The following is a 15,538-nucleotide window of genomic DNA, read 5'->3' as shown; positions in this document are numbered from 1 at the left end:
ATATGTTTTATTCTTAAATTCCATTACCATACTGATTTGGATTTACATCCTTCTATGAGGCTAATCTTTCAAAATCTGTTAGTTTGGGAAAATGTATTCAAATTGTCCATAAAGCAGGCTACTTTATTATCTTAATTTCCCACCCGGAAGTCTCAGCGTTTATGGAGAGCTCTTGCATCACAATAGAGAAGTTGATCTTAAATACATAAATGCTGAGCTTGACAGCTCAGGTAAAAACCAGATCATAAAACCAGACGCCCAAAACTTTTAAGAAACACTATATGCTTAATGGGACAGTTAGCCCAAAATGAATATGTTGTCATCATTTACTCACCCTTGCGTCGTTCCAAAACTTTTAGTTTCTTTCTTTGATAAGGGTGAATTCAGGTTAATCAAGAGACTTTTTCCCACTCATCTCAATGGGACAAAAAAGTGTCCTGAATTCACCATGATTTTCATTTTGACTGATTTCTTGTACAGATACGTTCAAATAATTGGAAATTTTAAAAGACATTTGATTCATTTATTTCCCTGATATTTTAAGCATTATGTGGTGTTTTTAATCTTTTTTTTTTTTTACAGTTTTACCACCACCGATCACCAGTTAACGTGAGTCTAATGCGCATCAGCGCTCTCTGTCTTCACACAAAGGAGCTGCACTGGCATTCCAAGCCGAATATCTTTTTTGAGTCGCTCTTCCTTGAGTCTCACGGACTCAGCCAATCTGAATGCTGTGACGAGGAGAGGCAGGATCCCAATATTTAACACACAGGGCACTGATACATCTACACCTGTCACTGACTGCTCTCCATGAAGAACTAATGCACTTTATCTCTCTCTTCACATACTGAAGAAATCCACACATGGGACTGCCGACCCGACGTCCGTGCGGTTCTTGAGAAGTCAAACCGCGGTTTCCTCGTGTTTTGTCATTATTTACCGGGACATTTTTACAGATGCGCTTTATCATGATGAACTGAAGGTGTAAGGATGCGACTTCACCAAAATCAACTATGCCGAAAATAAATATTTCTTGATGGGCTACACCTGGAAACAGCAGGATGCAGAAGAAGATTTTTGCACCTATTTGAACATGGATCTCATATCATAAGGAGGATTACAGAAGGACACCACACAATATCCTTTATTAGTATAGCCTGGCTGTATCATATTGTGGCAAGTGCTTTAGGTAGCCTATAAAGATGATCCTTTTCCGTAAATTTCGCGTGTTGATTTTAATGGTGTTTCTGGTCGCCTGCACCATGCACATCATGATAGACCTGTTACCCAAGCTGGAGAAGCGCGCGGCGGGCTCGAGCTCCAGCGCTGGAGGAGGAGGCGGCTGCTCCTGCGCTCACACCCCGGGCGAGGAGCCTCGATCCTGGGCTAAGCAGCGCGCCAGAGCCGCCGCCGCCGAACCGGGCTGGCCTAATAAACACTCTTTGAGATTACTGCAGGATTTCAGCAATGAACCCAACTCCAATCTCACTTCGCACTCACGGGAGAAGGTGACCGAGAGAGGCGAGTCTGGAAAGAGAGTGAGACAGCTGCAGTTGGGCTCAGAGAAGAGGGGTTTGATGAGAGACACAGCGAGCGGACAGAAGCAGAGAGCTGTCCAGGGTTCCTCCAGACTGAAGGCGCTCTATGAGAATCCGCTGTATGGGACTGACCTGCCTCATCTCACTGAAGATGACACCTTATTCAACCTCAACGCTGATATCAGATTCTACCCCAAAGCTGCCGGACAACAAGAATGGCAAGTGCTACTCTAAACCTGGTGTAGGCTTATGTTATATGTTTAAAAATGAGCTGTTAAGTCCCGGGACCGGGTCTAGTTGTACTGTAGCCTAACACACATGGAGGTTGTCAATATTCTGAAAAAGAATCCTGTTGAAGATGACTTATTTTACTTATGAAAATTTTATATTAAAAAAAAAGTCACACTTTATATTTGGTGTCTTTAACTAAAATAAAATAAAATAAAAATGGTACAATGCACTTATTTTGTTGATGTTGCATTAGAAACACTTTTATTGGGGTGTATACTGGTAAGGTTAGGGGACATGTTTGGTCCTTGGATTTAAGGGACGGTTAAGGTGTAAGGGAAGGTCAACAGTGAAATTATAGATTGTAGCTGTAATTATTTGCAGGTATTTTAAAAAGAATAAGTAGCCTAGAGTGTTAAAACATGTACACAATAAAAGCATTGATTAATCGAAACGTTTGTACAAAGACACTCAATATAAAGCGGCTTGGCCTGGTAAATGGTTCGATTTGTTTGTTGACCAAACAATATATGTTTCTACAGTAAACAGAAATTACTTTCAATATTAAACCTGTCCTGAGAAATATTCACAGAAATACAAAAGTGTGACAACTTGCCCCAGTCTTGCTTCTAAAGAGATGATATAAAGAAAAGCATTGAAAGCGATTGCTCATATTTAATATTTAAAAAGAAGAATAGAAAGTGCAAACATGTCTCAGTTATGCATAATTAAAATGTTAATGGAGACTGGAAAGTTGTCACAACTCTAATATTTACAGTCAAAAAATGGCAATTAAACAAAATGTGTTTTTTCTTGCAGTGGTTTTGTATGTTGGTTTTAAGCACCTAGTTACCAAATGACATATTACGATAATTGGGATAATTTTTGCTGGTCTTGTTTTGTTTCGCAGTTTTCCTGTTTACATTTAGCTGATGAGTAAGTTTATTAGTTTGTAATGTGTTTTAAATACACATATATTGCGGAGAATTTCTTTTTCACTATAGAAAATAGATCATATTTCTAACAAAGACATTTTACTCGAATCAGAATTAATAAACTTGAGGTTCCCATTGTGACTAAATGCTTTTTTGTAGAACCTACAGTATATGGTATCCCTTTACAGAAAATGTGTTTATCCAAAAGCAACAGGAAAAACTAGTATTTCAAGAATGGCTAGAGCTAAGAAATGTTTCTCACATCACACTTAGGGCCAGGAGTCATCATTTTCTCGTTTTGTCTAGTAATATAATCATAAAAAAGTCACATTCTCAATGGGAATCAACAATGAAAGCAACGATTAAAAGAGGGAAGTACATCTCTTAAATCTAGCGCTAAAAATAAGAGTGCATATGCTGAGGAAAGACGTGATACTTTTATAATTTCCAGTTGATACTGAGTCATTGTGAGTGTTAAAAGCTTTGCTGCTAGGACTCGTCTCTGTTCCTCTGGTGTGATGTGTTGTTTTCTTCAGAGCTGTCAGATGCATTAAGCTGAAGGGGTTTTTTGTTGGTGTCATGCCCTTTGTTTGCTCCTGCGTCCTCTTCTTTTTGTTCTTCACCCGACAAGCTCCGGCGTCCTCAGGGATATATCTCAGCTGATTCTCTCTGCCTTTAACTATGACTGTATTAACTAAACATGCCTTTTAACCATGCCTGACTGATCCAGACTGATCTCAGGAACAGTTGAGTTAAAGGCCTTTTTTAACAGTGCTTTGTTAATCACTGAGAATGCATGTGACAGCTTGTCATCCAGATGATGTCACATTACAGTTTAATATTGCTTTTCCTGGTTTGATGGAACACATTTTGTTTAATAGACAGAACTCGTGTCTTTTTTTGCTTGTGTGTTGTTGTGAGGTCGGAGGCCTCAGGGAAATGAAGTACAGCTGATGTATTCAGTCATTTCACTGTCATCACAGTATTTTTCTGTGCATGGCATCAGTCCAGCCAACACATTCAAACATGATCACCTTCATTTAAATGTTTTAAAATAGCTTTCACAGTCATCAAACTCAATACTAAATGGTAGAATTTGGTAATTGAAGCCAGTATGTAAATAGAATTTAAATAAATAAATAAAACTTAAAACAGTTTAATTAAATGACACCGCTCTCTTCAGATAAAGAGTAGATTGAGCTCAAATCAAGCTTTGAAGCACACATGGAATCTACACCGAAAACCCTGCAGATTAAGGGCATGTTTAACATGACAGCGATGTACTAAAAACAGAAAGGTTCTTCCATTGCATTTTTCACGTACTCTACAAAGTCGTTAAAATGTGAATCAGTGAAAACGACAAAAATTTCTGTGTTATTCATGACAGGCCAGAGGTTGGCGATGTCACTTGTGTAAAGAAACACTGCGCGCCTATAGACTGAACACGCAATGCGCATGACGTCAACGTTTTCTTAAATTCGCACATTTACACTCACAAAGTTGCATGGCTTTTATCTCATTTTGAGTTCATCTTAATGTAACAAGCTGGGTTGGTGGTGTGCTGGTAGTGACTAATGTCCTCCACTGGCCTTTATCAACAGGCATAACGAGGGAAACGTGGAGGAGGAGTACAGTCCGGCAGGGGAGGCCTCTGCCGAGTCGTATCCCAACTGGCTCCGCTTCCACATCGGGATCAACCGATATGAGCTGTATTCCAGACACACCCCTGTCATAGGGGCCCTGCTGAAGGACCTGGTCTCCCAGAGGATCACCAGTGTAGGTAGGTACAGGTACAGGACCTCATCCCATTTAAAGGAGCATTTCACCCGTGGGAACATTGATCTTTATTGAAAGTGGGTCATATATGTAGTCGAAATGTAAAATAAATGTCAAATTTGTTGACCAAAGAAAGACAGAAAGTAGCTTTAGGGCGCATTTGTATGAAAGACAACAACTCCCACAATGCACCACATTGCACAGCTCCGCAAGCCACTCCCACTAATCCAGAACAGCGCATATGAGGTATCCGCCTATAAGAGAAATCACTCTTCCGTCTACAAGGCTAGCTACCACTAGAGCTTGAAATTCATTTCACACAGAATGTCTAGTTGGCGAACTCATTAGTGAATTACTCCTCGTTTGTATTTCTTTCAAATGGTGAATTATTGCATGGTACCAGGATGTTCAGTCATAAACTAGGATGGTTCACAACACAAACGTCCGTGTCCTCGTCTGATTCAGAGATTTCGTCCAGGAGGAATTGCCATCGTTGAAATTCTTTGCAGCAGACGGACTCTATCTCTGTGTCCATTGGCGCACAATGAGAGCACAGGCACCACCAGTCCGCCCCAGCTCGAGCCAGTCCGGGCTCCTCATCCTCATTCTGCCTCCTGTTCCTTCATCAGCCTCCGCTGCTCTTCGCTATATTGCGGCTCGTAAAAGTAGCCACGAACATCTGATTCGAGCATCAGACTTTCGAAATCCTCTTCTTCCATATCATATTGAGTACCTTCCGCCATTGTCGTAACTTCACATCTGGCTCCACAGCGCCTGTTTGCTTAGCTTCCAAACAAGATGGAGGATATTCCTTTTAGTTTCTGCAAGTGAAGTCCCACCCACTGATCTGTAATAGGTCTGTAGCGTGAGTGGGTGCCACCCCCTGGGAAAGATGAGGAACGAGTGTTTGTAGTCTCAACCCCTCTACAAAGATATGGGTCTTCCTGATTAGAATGACACAAAATGACGATTTTTTGCGTCATTGTAAGCAGGAACTGCAACACTGAAGTCCTTATTTCTCCCGTCTCAGGGGAAAATGAGGGAATACAACCATTCAAAAATATGACTGGGTTTCTAATGATACAAGGCTTGATGCCAATGGGTGAAGTGTCCCTTTAATGGAACAGCCCAGGTGAAGTGGGATGGCTCTAAGTCCTGTGCTGCCATCCCGAAAGCAATTATTGCCAAGTGGTTTAGAGACATTATAGGAATGAAATGATCCAACTAGGTCAGTGGTGTGCAAAGTGTTATTTTGGTTGAATCACAATGAATTTTTGTGGCTAAGGGTGTGTTCACACCTGGCATGTTTGGTTTGATTAAAATGAACCCTGATGCGATTGCTCTGTTAGTGCGGTTCATTTGAATAACTGCCATCTGAACCCTGGTGTGCACCAAACAAGTGGACTGAGACCCCTGAAAAGATGGATCTCGGTCTGCTTTCAAACTAACTCTGGAAAGGTTTGACTGATATATGATTGCAACACGGACCAATGACATCTAAATGAACCAAAAGGTGGTGGTGTCACAAGATGTGAGCCTAAAAAGGACAGAATGCTCACGCATACCTATTTTTCTCGTCATAGTGGCAATGTTTCCATCACAGTTCGGTACAGGCGTCAGAACGTCTTCTCCTCACAGCAGATCTTTCTTTGTGTGTGTGACGGATGGATTCCCGCCGCTGTTTTGACTCCTTTACACATTTTGTAAGCTCTTCACGAGTTCTCTGCTCCGTCACGTACCATCATATGCACACACAGCGAGCGCATTTAGCCCAGCACACAGCATTGTTTGGAATGTTCAACAAGGTCCGTCATGAAAGTGTACGTCAAAAAAAGTAGTTTTTTGGTTTCGTATATTTAGGTTTGGTGTTAAAAATTACAATGTGAGCACTAAGTGAACCAGGGCTAAATGTATCATTTGCTCTTTTGGTCCAGACCAAAAGAACCAAGTGAGCTGAACTACAAGTGTGAACACAACCCTAAAGGGTTTTATTGGATGTAATGTCCATGTTTAAGTGGATGAGGAACATGAAAATCTTAATAATTTGAGAAAATTGGGCACTTTCAACAAATAGAGTACACTTAGTAGTGAAAACTATTAGATATGTTACATAAACTATTATCATGATAAATAGGTACACATTAAATGTTTTTATCCTCCTGGGACCCAGAAAAAAAAAGTTTTTTGAATTTAGTTTTTTTCCATGTCATCACACTGTTAAAAGCACAATAAACAAATGGTAAAAAAAACATTTTTGAAAAATAATATTTTATTCATACGTTATGCTATGTCCTCTGTAGTGGACGCCAGGACTAAGCTGTTTAAAAAATAAAATGACATGAAATTATATGTATAGGCAAAAACAATGGGATTTTTTTTTCAATCACCAATAAATTTTGGGGTTTCAGGATTTTTTCAACCAAAATTTGTATAAATATTATTCTCAACTATGTTATGAAAAAAATAACGGAATGAATTGATACACCATTTTACTTTATGCAATATGTGGGTAAAATGTCCATAAATTAATATTCCCATTCAATGCAATGTATCTATACACTGTCTCTAATTTGCACCTTAATGTGTTCTTGGAGCAACATTTAATGAAAAAAGAAGTGTAATAATTGGAGTAATAATTGGCAACATTTTAATAATAATATCTAATATTTCATAGGAATATTGATGTATAATTTATTTCCATATTCACTTGTTGTGTCTCACAAAATGCCTGATAAACATGATTTAAGTCCTGGTGTCCTCTACAGTGGACATGTACAGTATGAAATCAATGCCCTGTTCTGTAACAGAAAATATTTTTTTATTTGAAACCCCTTAACATTTTCCTGAGATGTTGTTGTATGAAATACAATTTGAAAAGTAGTCCAATTTAAATTATAATTACAATATATTATCATATTTCCATACGAATGCTACATTTGATCACTAAATTAATGTCAGACATTTTTAAAGACCAAGGAGAAGTTGTTTTCATGGTGAAACCTCCAAACATTTGGTATCTCTGAAAAGTCCTGAATGTGCTCTTTACAGGACATCCAGGTTGTGTCATGTGACATGTATGATGTCAGAGAAATTCACTAAAATATAATGTCCACTACAGTGGACAAAAGTCTATTCTTGGGTCCCAGGAGGATATTATAAAAAAAATTCTCAGAAATTGCACTGTCAATTAAGCTAAAAAATGTGTCACTGTTACTAAAGCTATTGTAAGAATAGCTGGAAAGTTTAAACAAATGAATTGAAGAACCTCCAACTTAGTTACTGTATTTAGGTTCAATCTCTAACCCTGTTACCAATTGACTGTAGTGGTAAATACTCACAACGCAACCAAATACAGAAACACATTGAATACTCACAACTTAACCAAATACAGAAACACACTGCAGATACTCACAACGCGACCAAATACAGAAAAACAAAACTAAATTATTTGCAGCATGTTTCTGTATTTGGTTGCGTTGTGAGTATTTGCAGCGTATTTGTGTATTTGATTGCATTGTGAGTATTTGCAGCATGTTTGTTGATTTGGTTGCGTTATGAGTATTGATGCTTACTCACTGATCCATAAGGCACACAAAATGGGACTTCAGGAAAGTCGTCATCCGATTGGTTGAATTGTACAGGATTTCCGGGAGACGTGTGCCGCGTTCTTTAACAGTCCGCCTAGAAACAAAGATACCGTGATGCCAAACCCCCTCATTGAAGAAGAAAGCCATCGTGTTTACAACTGTGACAATGAGCACTACTCTGGATCAGCTAAGCGCTGGATTATCAGAATATTTGGAGACTGATGTGCTATTGTCGCAGTAAATTTGCACATTGTTTTTTAAATTTTGAATGAATGATTTATTGGTTGCATACCGGTCTGTTATTGTGGGGACATCGACTTTCCCGCCCCTAAACATGACGGTGAGCAAAACGACCTGTGATTGGTTGCTTTAGATGTCAGTCAGACATTCTCTTGGGCGGTCCTTGGCCAGTGAAAGCTGCTATGAAATCCAGACCTTCTGCCGTCAGTCTGAGCGTCTGGCTACGTGAGACTAACATTTTGGTAACAAAGTCTCAGATCTCTTAAATAAAATTAAAACTGCTCATAAAATATTTAGTCCAGGGGTAGGCAACGTCGTTCCTGAAGAGCCGCTGTCCTGCAGAGTTTAGCTCCAACCTTGAAGAAAAGTCACCTGCTTGTAGCCTTAGTAATCCTGAAGACATTGATTAGCTTGTTCAGATGTGTTTGATTAGGGTTGAAGCTAAACTCTGCAGGACAGTGGCCCTTCAGAACCGATGTTGCCTACCCCTGATTTAGTCTGACCTCCTGAGGTTGACATTTTTTAAGGTTAAGCATGTCCTTTCACTCTTCATTTACTGAAAAAGGTTTGTAAGACTACTTAATTTGTCCCCTATTCATGGAAAGTGCCTTTTATTTCGAAGGTTGTGAGGTATACAGAATGATGTACAGTATGTGCATGCACTCAGGCACTTGAGATGGCTAGTGAACATCAGGGCCTATTTCTGTAGGCAGAATGATGGCAGAAGCGGCATGCACACTTCCTTTTATTCCCTAGAGAGAGTGCAATTGACAACTTCTCTCCTTCCATTAGTCTGAAAGTCCGCCTGAAGATATTACATGCCTTTTTTTCCAGACATGAGCATGCCAGTCTGAGAAATCTGTATTGTGTATCTCTAAATTAAGAAATTATAACTACAAACCTCAGAAGTTTGCTTCATGTGGTAACATCTGAAGTAAATGAAGTGGATTTATTTGAATAAACCTGACACCAACTAAATCCATTTTAAGGGTTATTAAAAATTGCTCAATGATGGTGAAGTGTATACATTCTACTCTGACTGTCACCACTTTAGCATACTTTCAAAAAGAGTACTTATTACAGAAATGATATGCTTTTAAAGAATATACTTAAGTGTGAACTGTTTTTACATACTTAATTACATGTTATGTGCAATTAAATAAAAAAATTATTTTACACTAACATTTCAGGGCTGTTTCAACCCCATGTTTGGGTCAAATATGGACAAAACCATGGTTTAAACCTGGTTTAAATTTTTTTTATTAAAATTTTAAACCCAACAGTTTAAAGTGGGTTTTCCATATTTGACCCAAACATGGGTTGAAAAGACCCAGCTTTTATTTTAAGAATGTAGTTTAAATGTATATTAAATGCAATCAGTTGATCTTAAAAGTGCTTTTTCCCCCAACCCAAATATGTAGTGCTTAAGTACACCTTTTTATGCAATTTCATAATTACGTCTATTGTCTTTGAAACACGATTAAAATGTACTGCTGAGTGTACTGACAAGCATATATTGTAAACTGAAATGTAATATATTTGTAAATTACACATTTGTAATGAAGTTGATTTAAATATTTAAAATTTAAATATAATTTAAAATGTACTTTAAAGTAATTTTATTTTAAAGGTATAGCGGAGGATGTTTTACTTCCTGGTGGATACCCTATACTATTGGTCCTCCTAATTGTCAATCATTCTGGTGAATCAATCAAACTTTTCAAAAAGTGGAGAGGGCGGGTCTTATCTAAAATTTGGAAAGATCCTCCGCTATACCTTTAAATTACAAAGTCAGTCATGAAAGTGACCTTTTATTTAATTAATATTATCTGCAAGTACAGTTTTTTTTTTAAATATTTTTCAGATTTGACGTATACTACAATTGCATTTTTAGTGTTGCTGATAATATCTGAGTTCACACTTTTCACAAACTTACAAATAGCTTAATTATAGATTTCTGCATGTTAAGCAGGGATAGGAGAAGGTATTTAACATTTAAATAAATGATCTCTATACGGTAAGAATTGCCTATGTTCACTTTTAACACTGTGGCTCAATGCAGACTGGAACAAATAACACCTTGCTGGAGGTAATTTTTGTCATATTAGGATTAATTAAGGTTATAAAGCCTTGATGAAATACTCCACAGTCATTGCAGCGCTTTTAAAAAATTATACTAAAATAGTGTTGCTGGAAACATTCAGGATGCATTTAATCAAATAAATAGAGCAGTTCTCTGGGGATTGAAGCAAATCAAAAGATGTGCGGTTAAACAACACTTGTTTGTGTATGTGTAGACCTATATACACTAGACTAGATGATAACACTAAGAGTTACGGCATTGTGGCTTTGTTCCAGCTGACATGTCTCTGCTCAACTAATGAGTTCAATAAGACTTTACTGCTGCAGAATTGCACAGGTGCTCTCTGGGGAAATATTATACAGAGATTTTTTGGGGATTACTCAACGTAAAGCTGCATCAGCTATCTTTGCTGTCCAATCTCATTATTCAGCCTGACAAAACATGTGTTCTGCTGATCTAAGGTCAGTTTTCTGACTTCTCTCATAGTTTTAGGACGTCCAAGAACTAGACTGTCTGGATCTAACACAAAAGAAAATGTGAGACAGGTACTGACACAGCCCTGGCTGGAAAGCCATGAGAAACATGACTTCACTCTCTAGACAGTATGGTGTAATTTTGGGGGATTATTCGCTTTGTAGTAAATATGATTTGTTGTGACTAAGTTAAGCTGCCGAAGGCCTACGTACACGCAAACCACTTGTGCACACTTGCGAGGGACTTCATTTAAACTTCAAATAGTTTAAAGGCTCTCCAAAATTCAAATACATTTGATTTTGAAAAACATTCAGCATATTCCCACCCAATTTATGTCCCAATAAAATTGAATGCAGAAATTTTAAAAACATATACTAATAACATTGTACTGCAATGCATGTATGAATCCGTGTTATTTTTTTTAGCATTTTTTATGTTGATTTGAGTTATTTTGCTGTTTTGTCATTTTTAGTAATTTTTTTATTGTCTATATAGGTTGTCTATTCAGTTTTAGTTATTTTATAGTTCAAATAAATTAAAATGATAAATTAATACTAGCTGAAATAAAAGTTTATGTTTTTATATTTTTATTTCAGTTAATGTTTATTTTATTTCAAGTAATGAAAATTCTTTTTTTAATGGTTTGAGTGTTTTAGTTAACCACAATACTTTTAATTAAATGAACGTCACGTGATTAGCCCTTGATTATTCGTTTTTATACCATGGTCTGGGTGAATACTCGATTCTGATTGGCTGCAGGGTGTCCGTTAAAAAGTGATAATGTACACCTAGGAAAGGCGTCCTTCAATTTGCCTGATGACAGTTCTAAATGATTGCGCTGGCTCAAACTCACTGATCAACTGCTGCGGTCGGGTCGCTGTGGCCACGTTGCTTGGCAACGCCTGTATACGGGAGATATTAAATAGTGCCCTCGACTTAATAAATAAAAACCCTCACGATTTTTTCTCTAAAACACATTAAAGTATTATTTATTGATTAAATATTTCTTTCTTTCGTAAGTGACCATGGTATAAGCGGGTTAATGCCCTTCGAGGTGTCCATTGTCAGGTATTAATGGACTTCGGCGGAGGCAAAGGACGGTTCACGCCTCGCCGTCGTCCATTAATACCTGATAATGGACACCTCGTCGGGCATTAACCCTTACATGCGCAACAAGCACCCTGAGTTCATCATATCACAAATATCTCATATATTTCAAATGTTTCAACCCTTTCAACTCTTTGACTATCATTAACAGCAGATGGTTGCTTAGTCTTGTAAATCTGCATGTGTTCATCATGAGATTTGCCGACAGCCTGACGAAATCACCACTGCTGTTTACAAAACTGACTCCCAAAACATCACAGCTAATACATAGTTGTTTGAGTTAGAGCGAAAGCTATTTAGCATGAATGCTGGAAGAGAAGGTTGTGTTAGTGTGTGGGTGTGTGTTCATATTGTCTTGTTTTTAGAAAGCTGGTCAGCTGGTGTTACAATAATTATGTTCCTTTCACAGCTATGAAGTCAGGCGGCACTCAGCTGAAGCTCATCATGTCATTCCAGAACTACGGACAAGCCCTGTTCAAACCTATGAAGTAAGTGATACTGCAGTCTTTCATTTTTCATGAATGCATTTCCTTCCAGAGATTTTTTTTTTCAGAAAGTTCCTGGCATACTTTCATTCAAAGTGTACTTATGAGGCGTGGACTAAGCCTTTTGTGTTTCAACAAAAACATGTGGTTCTGCTGTCAGATGTTGAACCAGATTAATGGTTCATGTAGTTGCAGACAATCTTTATACATGTGTAAAATATAAAAAAGTATGTTAAAAATAGAATGGTGTCAAGAAATGGGACAGGCTCAGATCTGATTCAAATTGCCACATGAGTATCAGGACTCAAACTTCTAACTACTTAAAGCTCCAGTCCGTAACTCTTTTTGTATTCAAAATGTACAAAATTGATATAATAAGTGAGTACTTCATGAATCCATTTTCCAAAACGTGTTTTTGTCTTTTTGTCACTACGGTACACCTATACTAAGTTTATATTCTGACTGTTTTAGACTGGTTCGGGTCGTACCGCTGTGGAGTATCCCAGTACAGACATAAACAGAGAGAAGTCGCTCCGGCTACAATGTTCTTCCGCAAGACCCATGCAGTTCTGTTTATTAACCACTAGAGCGACAAAAGTTACTGACTGCAGCTTTAAAGTGATAATTCACACAAAAAAAGTTAAATCTGTCATCATTTACTCCCCCTCATGTTGTTCCAACCCATAAAGGCCTGTTCACACTAAGGACAATAACTATATCTATAACGATAAAGATATCGTTTTAAAAATTGTTCTAAATAAAGAATAGCAGAGTCCACACCACAACTAACAATGATAATTTGAGAAATGATATAGTTGGAATCACTTTCAGAATATTTTTTTTTCCAGCTGATGAACCATAAATACATTGACAGCCACTCAGAATCCACCCTACTTAAAAGAGTTAGAGGATTTAAAGTGTCAGCGTGCACATATAATAAAATAACTATATTTTGTGGACGCTAATGTAGTTATTGTTTTAGTTATCTTTGGTCTGCATTGGAAATTTGTGTTCTGCATCAGCTAAATTACATAGTGGTGTGCCACAGCCACAGGATTCTATACTAGGGCCTATTTTTTTTTTTTAAGCGTTGCATGGAATTGCCCCAAGATACTGTATATTGTTGACCTTTTGATACCTTATCAAAATACAAGAAATATGAGATCTTCTAGTCAGATAATTCTTCCTGCTCCTAAAACTAGATTAAAATCAATGGGTGATAGGGCGTTCTCTGTGGCTGCTCCACGCTTATGGAAAAGCTTGTCCAAAGCACATTTAATCTTCCCCATCTGTGGATACTTTTACGTCTAGTTTGAAGTCGTATCTTTTTAGTATGGCTTTTAGAACTGATTAGAGTTAACAGGTTTTAATTTTGTTTGTGTGACTTTATGTAATTGCTTATGTTGTATTAATTATGCTGGAAAGCAGTTGTTTTAATTGTGCTATAGATATACAATTTGTATTGTATTGTATTGTTTCTTTATAGTTATCATTGTTGGTGTGAATGGGCCTTTGAATGAAGACAATTAAGATAATTATTTAAAATATGAGATTTCTGAGATTTCTGTCTCTCCATTGAAAGTCTAAAATCTGATGCTTCACAACTTTCATAGATTGATCGTAAAAGTAATCCATATGAATCAAACGGTTTAATCCTAGTTTTCCTAGCCGCTTTATATGATGAACAGATTTAGCTTAGGCTTTTATGCGCTTATAAACATTGATTGGGTGAAAATACAACATTCAAAGTTGGTAATGTGAAGCTCAAGCATGAGAACCAATGAGGTTCAATGAATGCCCTTATTATGATATTGAACAAAGCAAAGATAAACTGAGTATACAGCTATTTACCTAAAAATACCCAATTGAAAAACTTTTTTAAAACCCACTAAAGATGGCATCTGAACTGAAGGATTATTAGCAACTCCTCAGTTGTGTTCGGCGTTTGTTGGCCGGCAGCATGAGCGTCCGTAAGATCTTTCTGGGTGGGTAATGATCAGTCTGGTTTTAATTAACATCGCCAGGCTTACGCATTAATTAAAAACTGCGAGACACTATCACACGCTCTCGGGGATATTTGCCAGAAGAAGCTGTAATAGCATATTACACATAAAACGGGGCGGATCGACGGAGTGTGTCTGCCATATTCCCTCTGTTGAAACAACACTGCCAGGGCTACCTGACTTATTCGTGATCAAATAATTACTATGTGATGGTTGATTGCTTCCACCCAGAGGAAAACCTTTTTTTTTTTTTTTCTTGTTATTGTTTTGTTTGATTATGCTTTGTCATTTGCCATCTGTGATTTCTTAGTCTTTCTTAGTGGGTACAGACACAAGCATTTGGTGGCTAAACACACACACACACACACAGAGAGAGAGAGAGAGAGAGAGAGAGAGAGAGAGAGAGAGAGAGAGAGAGAGAGAGAGAGAGAGAGAGAGAGAGAGAGAGAGAGAGAGAGAGAGAGAGAGAGAGAGAGAGAGAGAGAGAGAGAGAGAGAGAGAGAGAGAGAGAGAGAGAGAGAGAGAGAGAGAGATATTACAGTAGCATCAGGAGAGGCACAATTCACACACCAGACAAGGTGGCTTATGCATGTTTGGATTAGTGCTCCCTGCTGAAAAAATCACTGGCTTAGGCCATGATGAATTACTGCTGGGATGTACAACATAATACTGTGCAAAGTCTTAGATGATTTTAAGATGTTTATTATTGTCTATCAGTAGGACATGCCAGTTTACATTTCCAAACAGTCCTTTTGCCATTTATTGTAAAAATCCATTGATATTTTTGTATGCACAAGGAGCAGTGTTGTTTATATACTATTTAAATAATATTTAAAATCATTTTTATTTTTATATTTTAACTTTTCTTTTGAATTTTAGTTTTAGTTATTGTGTTGTGCTTTTGTCGTTTTTCTTTTTTTATTATTGGCTTTTGTTTTTAAATATTTATATTTAGCTATTTTTATTTCAGTTGAAGTTAAAACTACTACTACTTAAACTACTTATTTTAAGTTAGTTGTTTTTTTTTGTTTTTTTTTTACGTTTTTTTTTTTATCTTATTTCAGCTTTATTTCAGTTACCAA

At 37.4% G+C, this 15,538-nt stretch overlaps 1 protein-coding gene across 1 annotated transcript in view; it reads left to right on the top strand.

The window, feature by feature from the left end:
• Positions 1–1,046: 1,046 nt before the first annotated feature.
• The window catches only part of fam20ca (FAM20C golgi associated secretory pathway kinase a), a 73,619-nt gene continuing 59,127 nt past the window's right edge, over positions 1,047–15,538 (top strand). The window contains exons 1-3 of the mRNA XM_081361195.1: positions 1,047–1,756; positions 4,303–4,481; positions 12,378–12,456. Of these exons, the coding sequence (XP_081217321.1) occupies positions 1,203–1,756; positions 4,303–4,481; positions 12,378–12,456 (812 nt within the window). The 5' untranslated portion in view covers positions 1,047–1,202. The remainder of the gene's footprint in view (positions 1,757–4,302; positions 4,482–12,377; positions 12,457–15,538) is intronic.

Source organism: Scardinius erythrophthalmus (genome assembly GCF_964197995.2).
Source record: "Scardinius erythrophthalmus genome assembly, chromosome: 1".
Taxonomy (NCBI): Eukaryota; Metazoa; Chordata; class Actinopteri; order Cypriniformes; family Leuciscidae; genus Scardinius; species Scardinius erythrophthalmus.
Note: the sequence above shows the minus strand (reverse complement) of the source record. Positions and strands in the feature narration are given on the sequence as shown.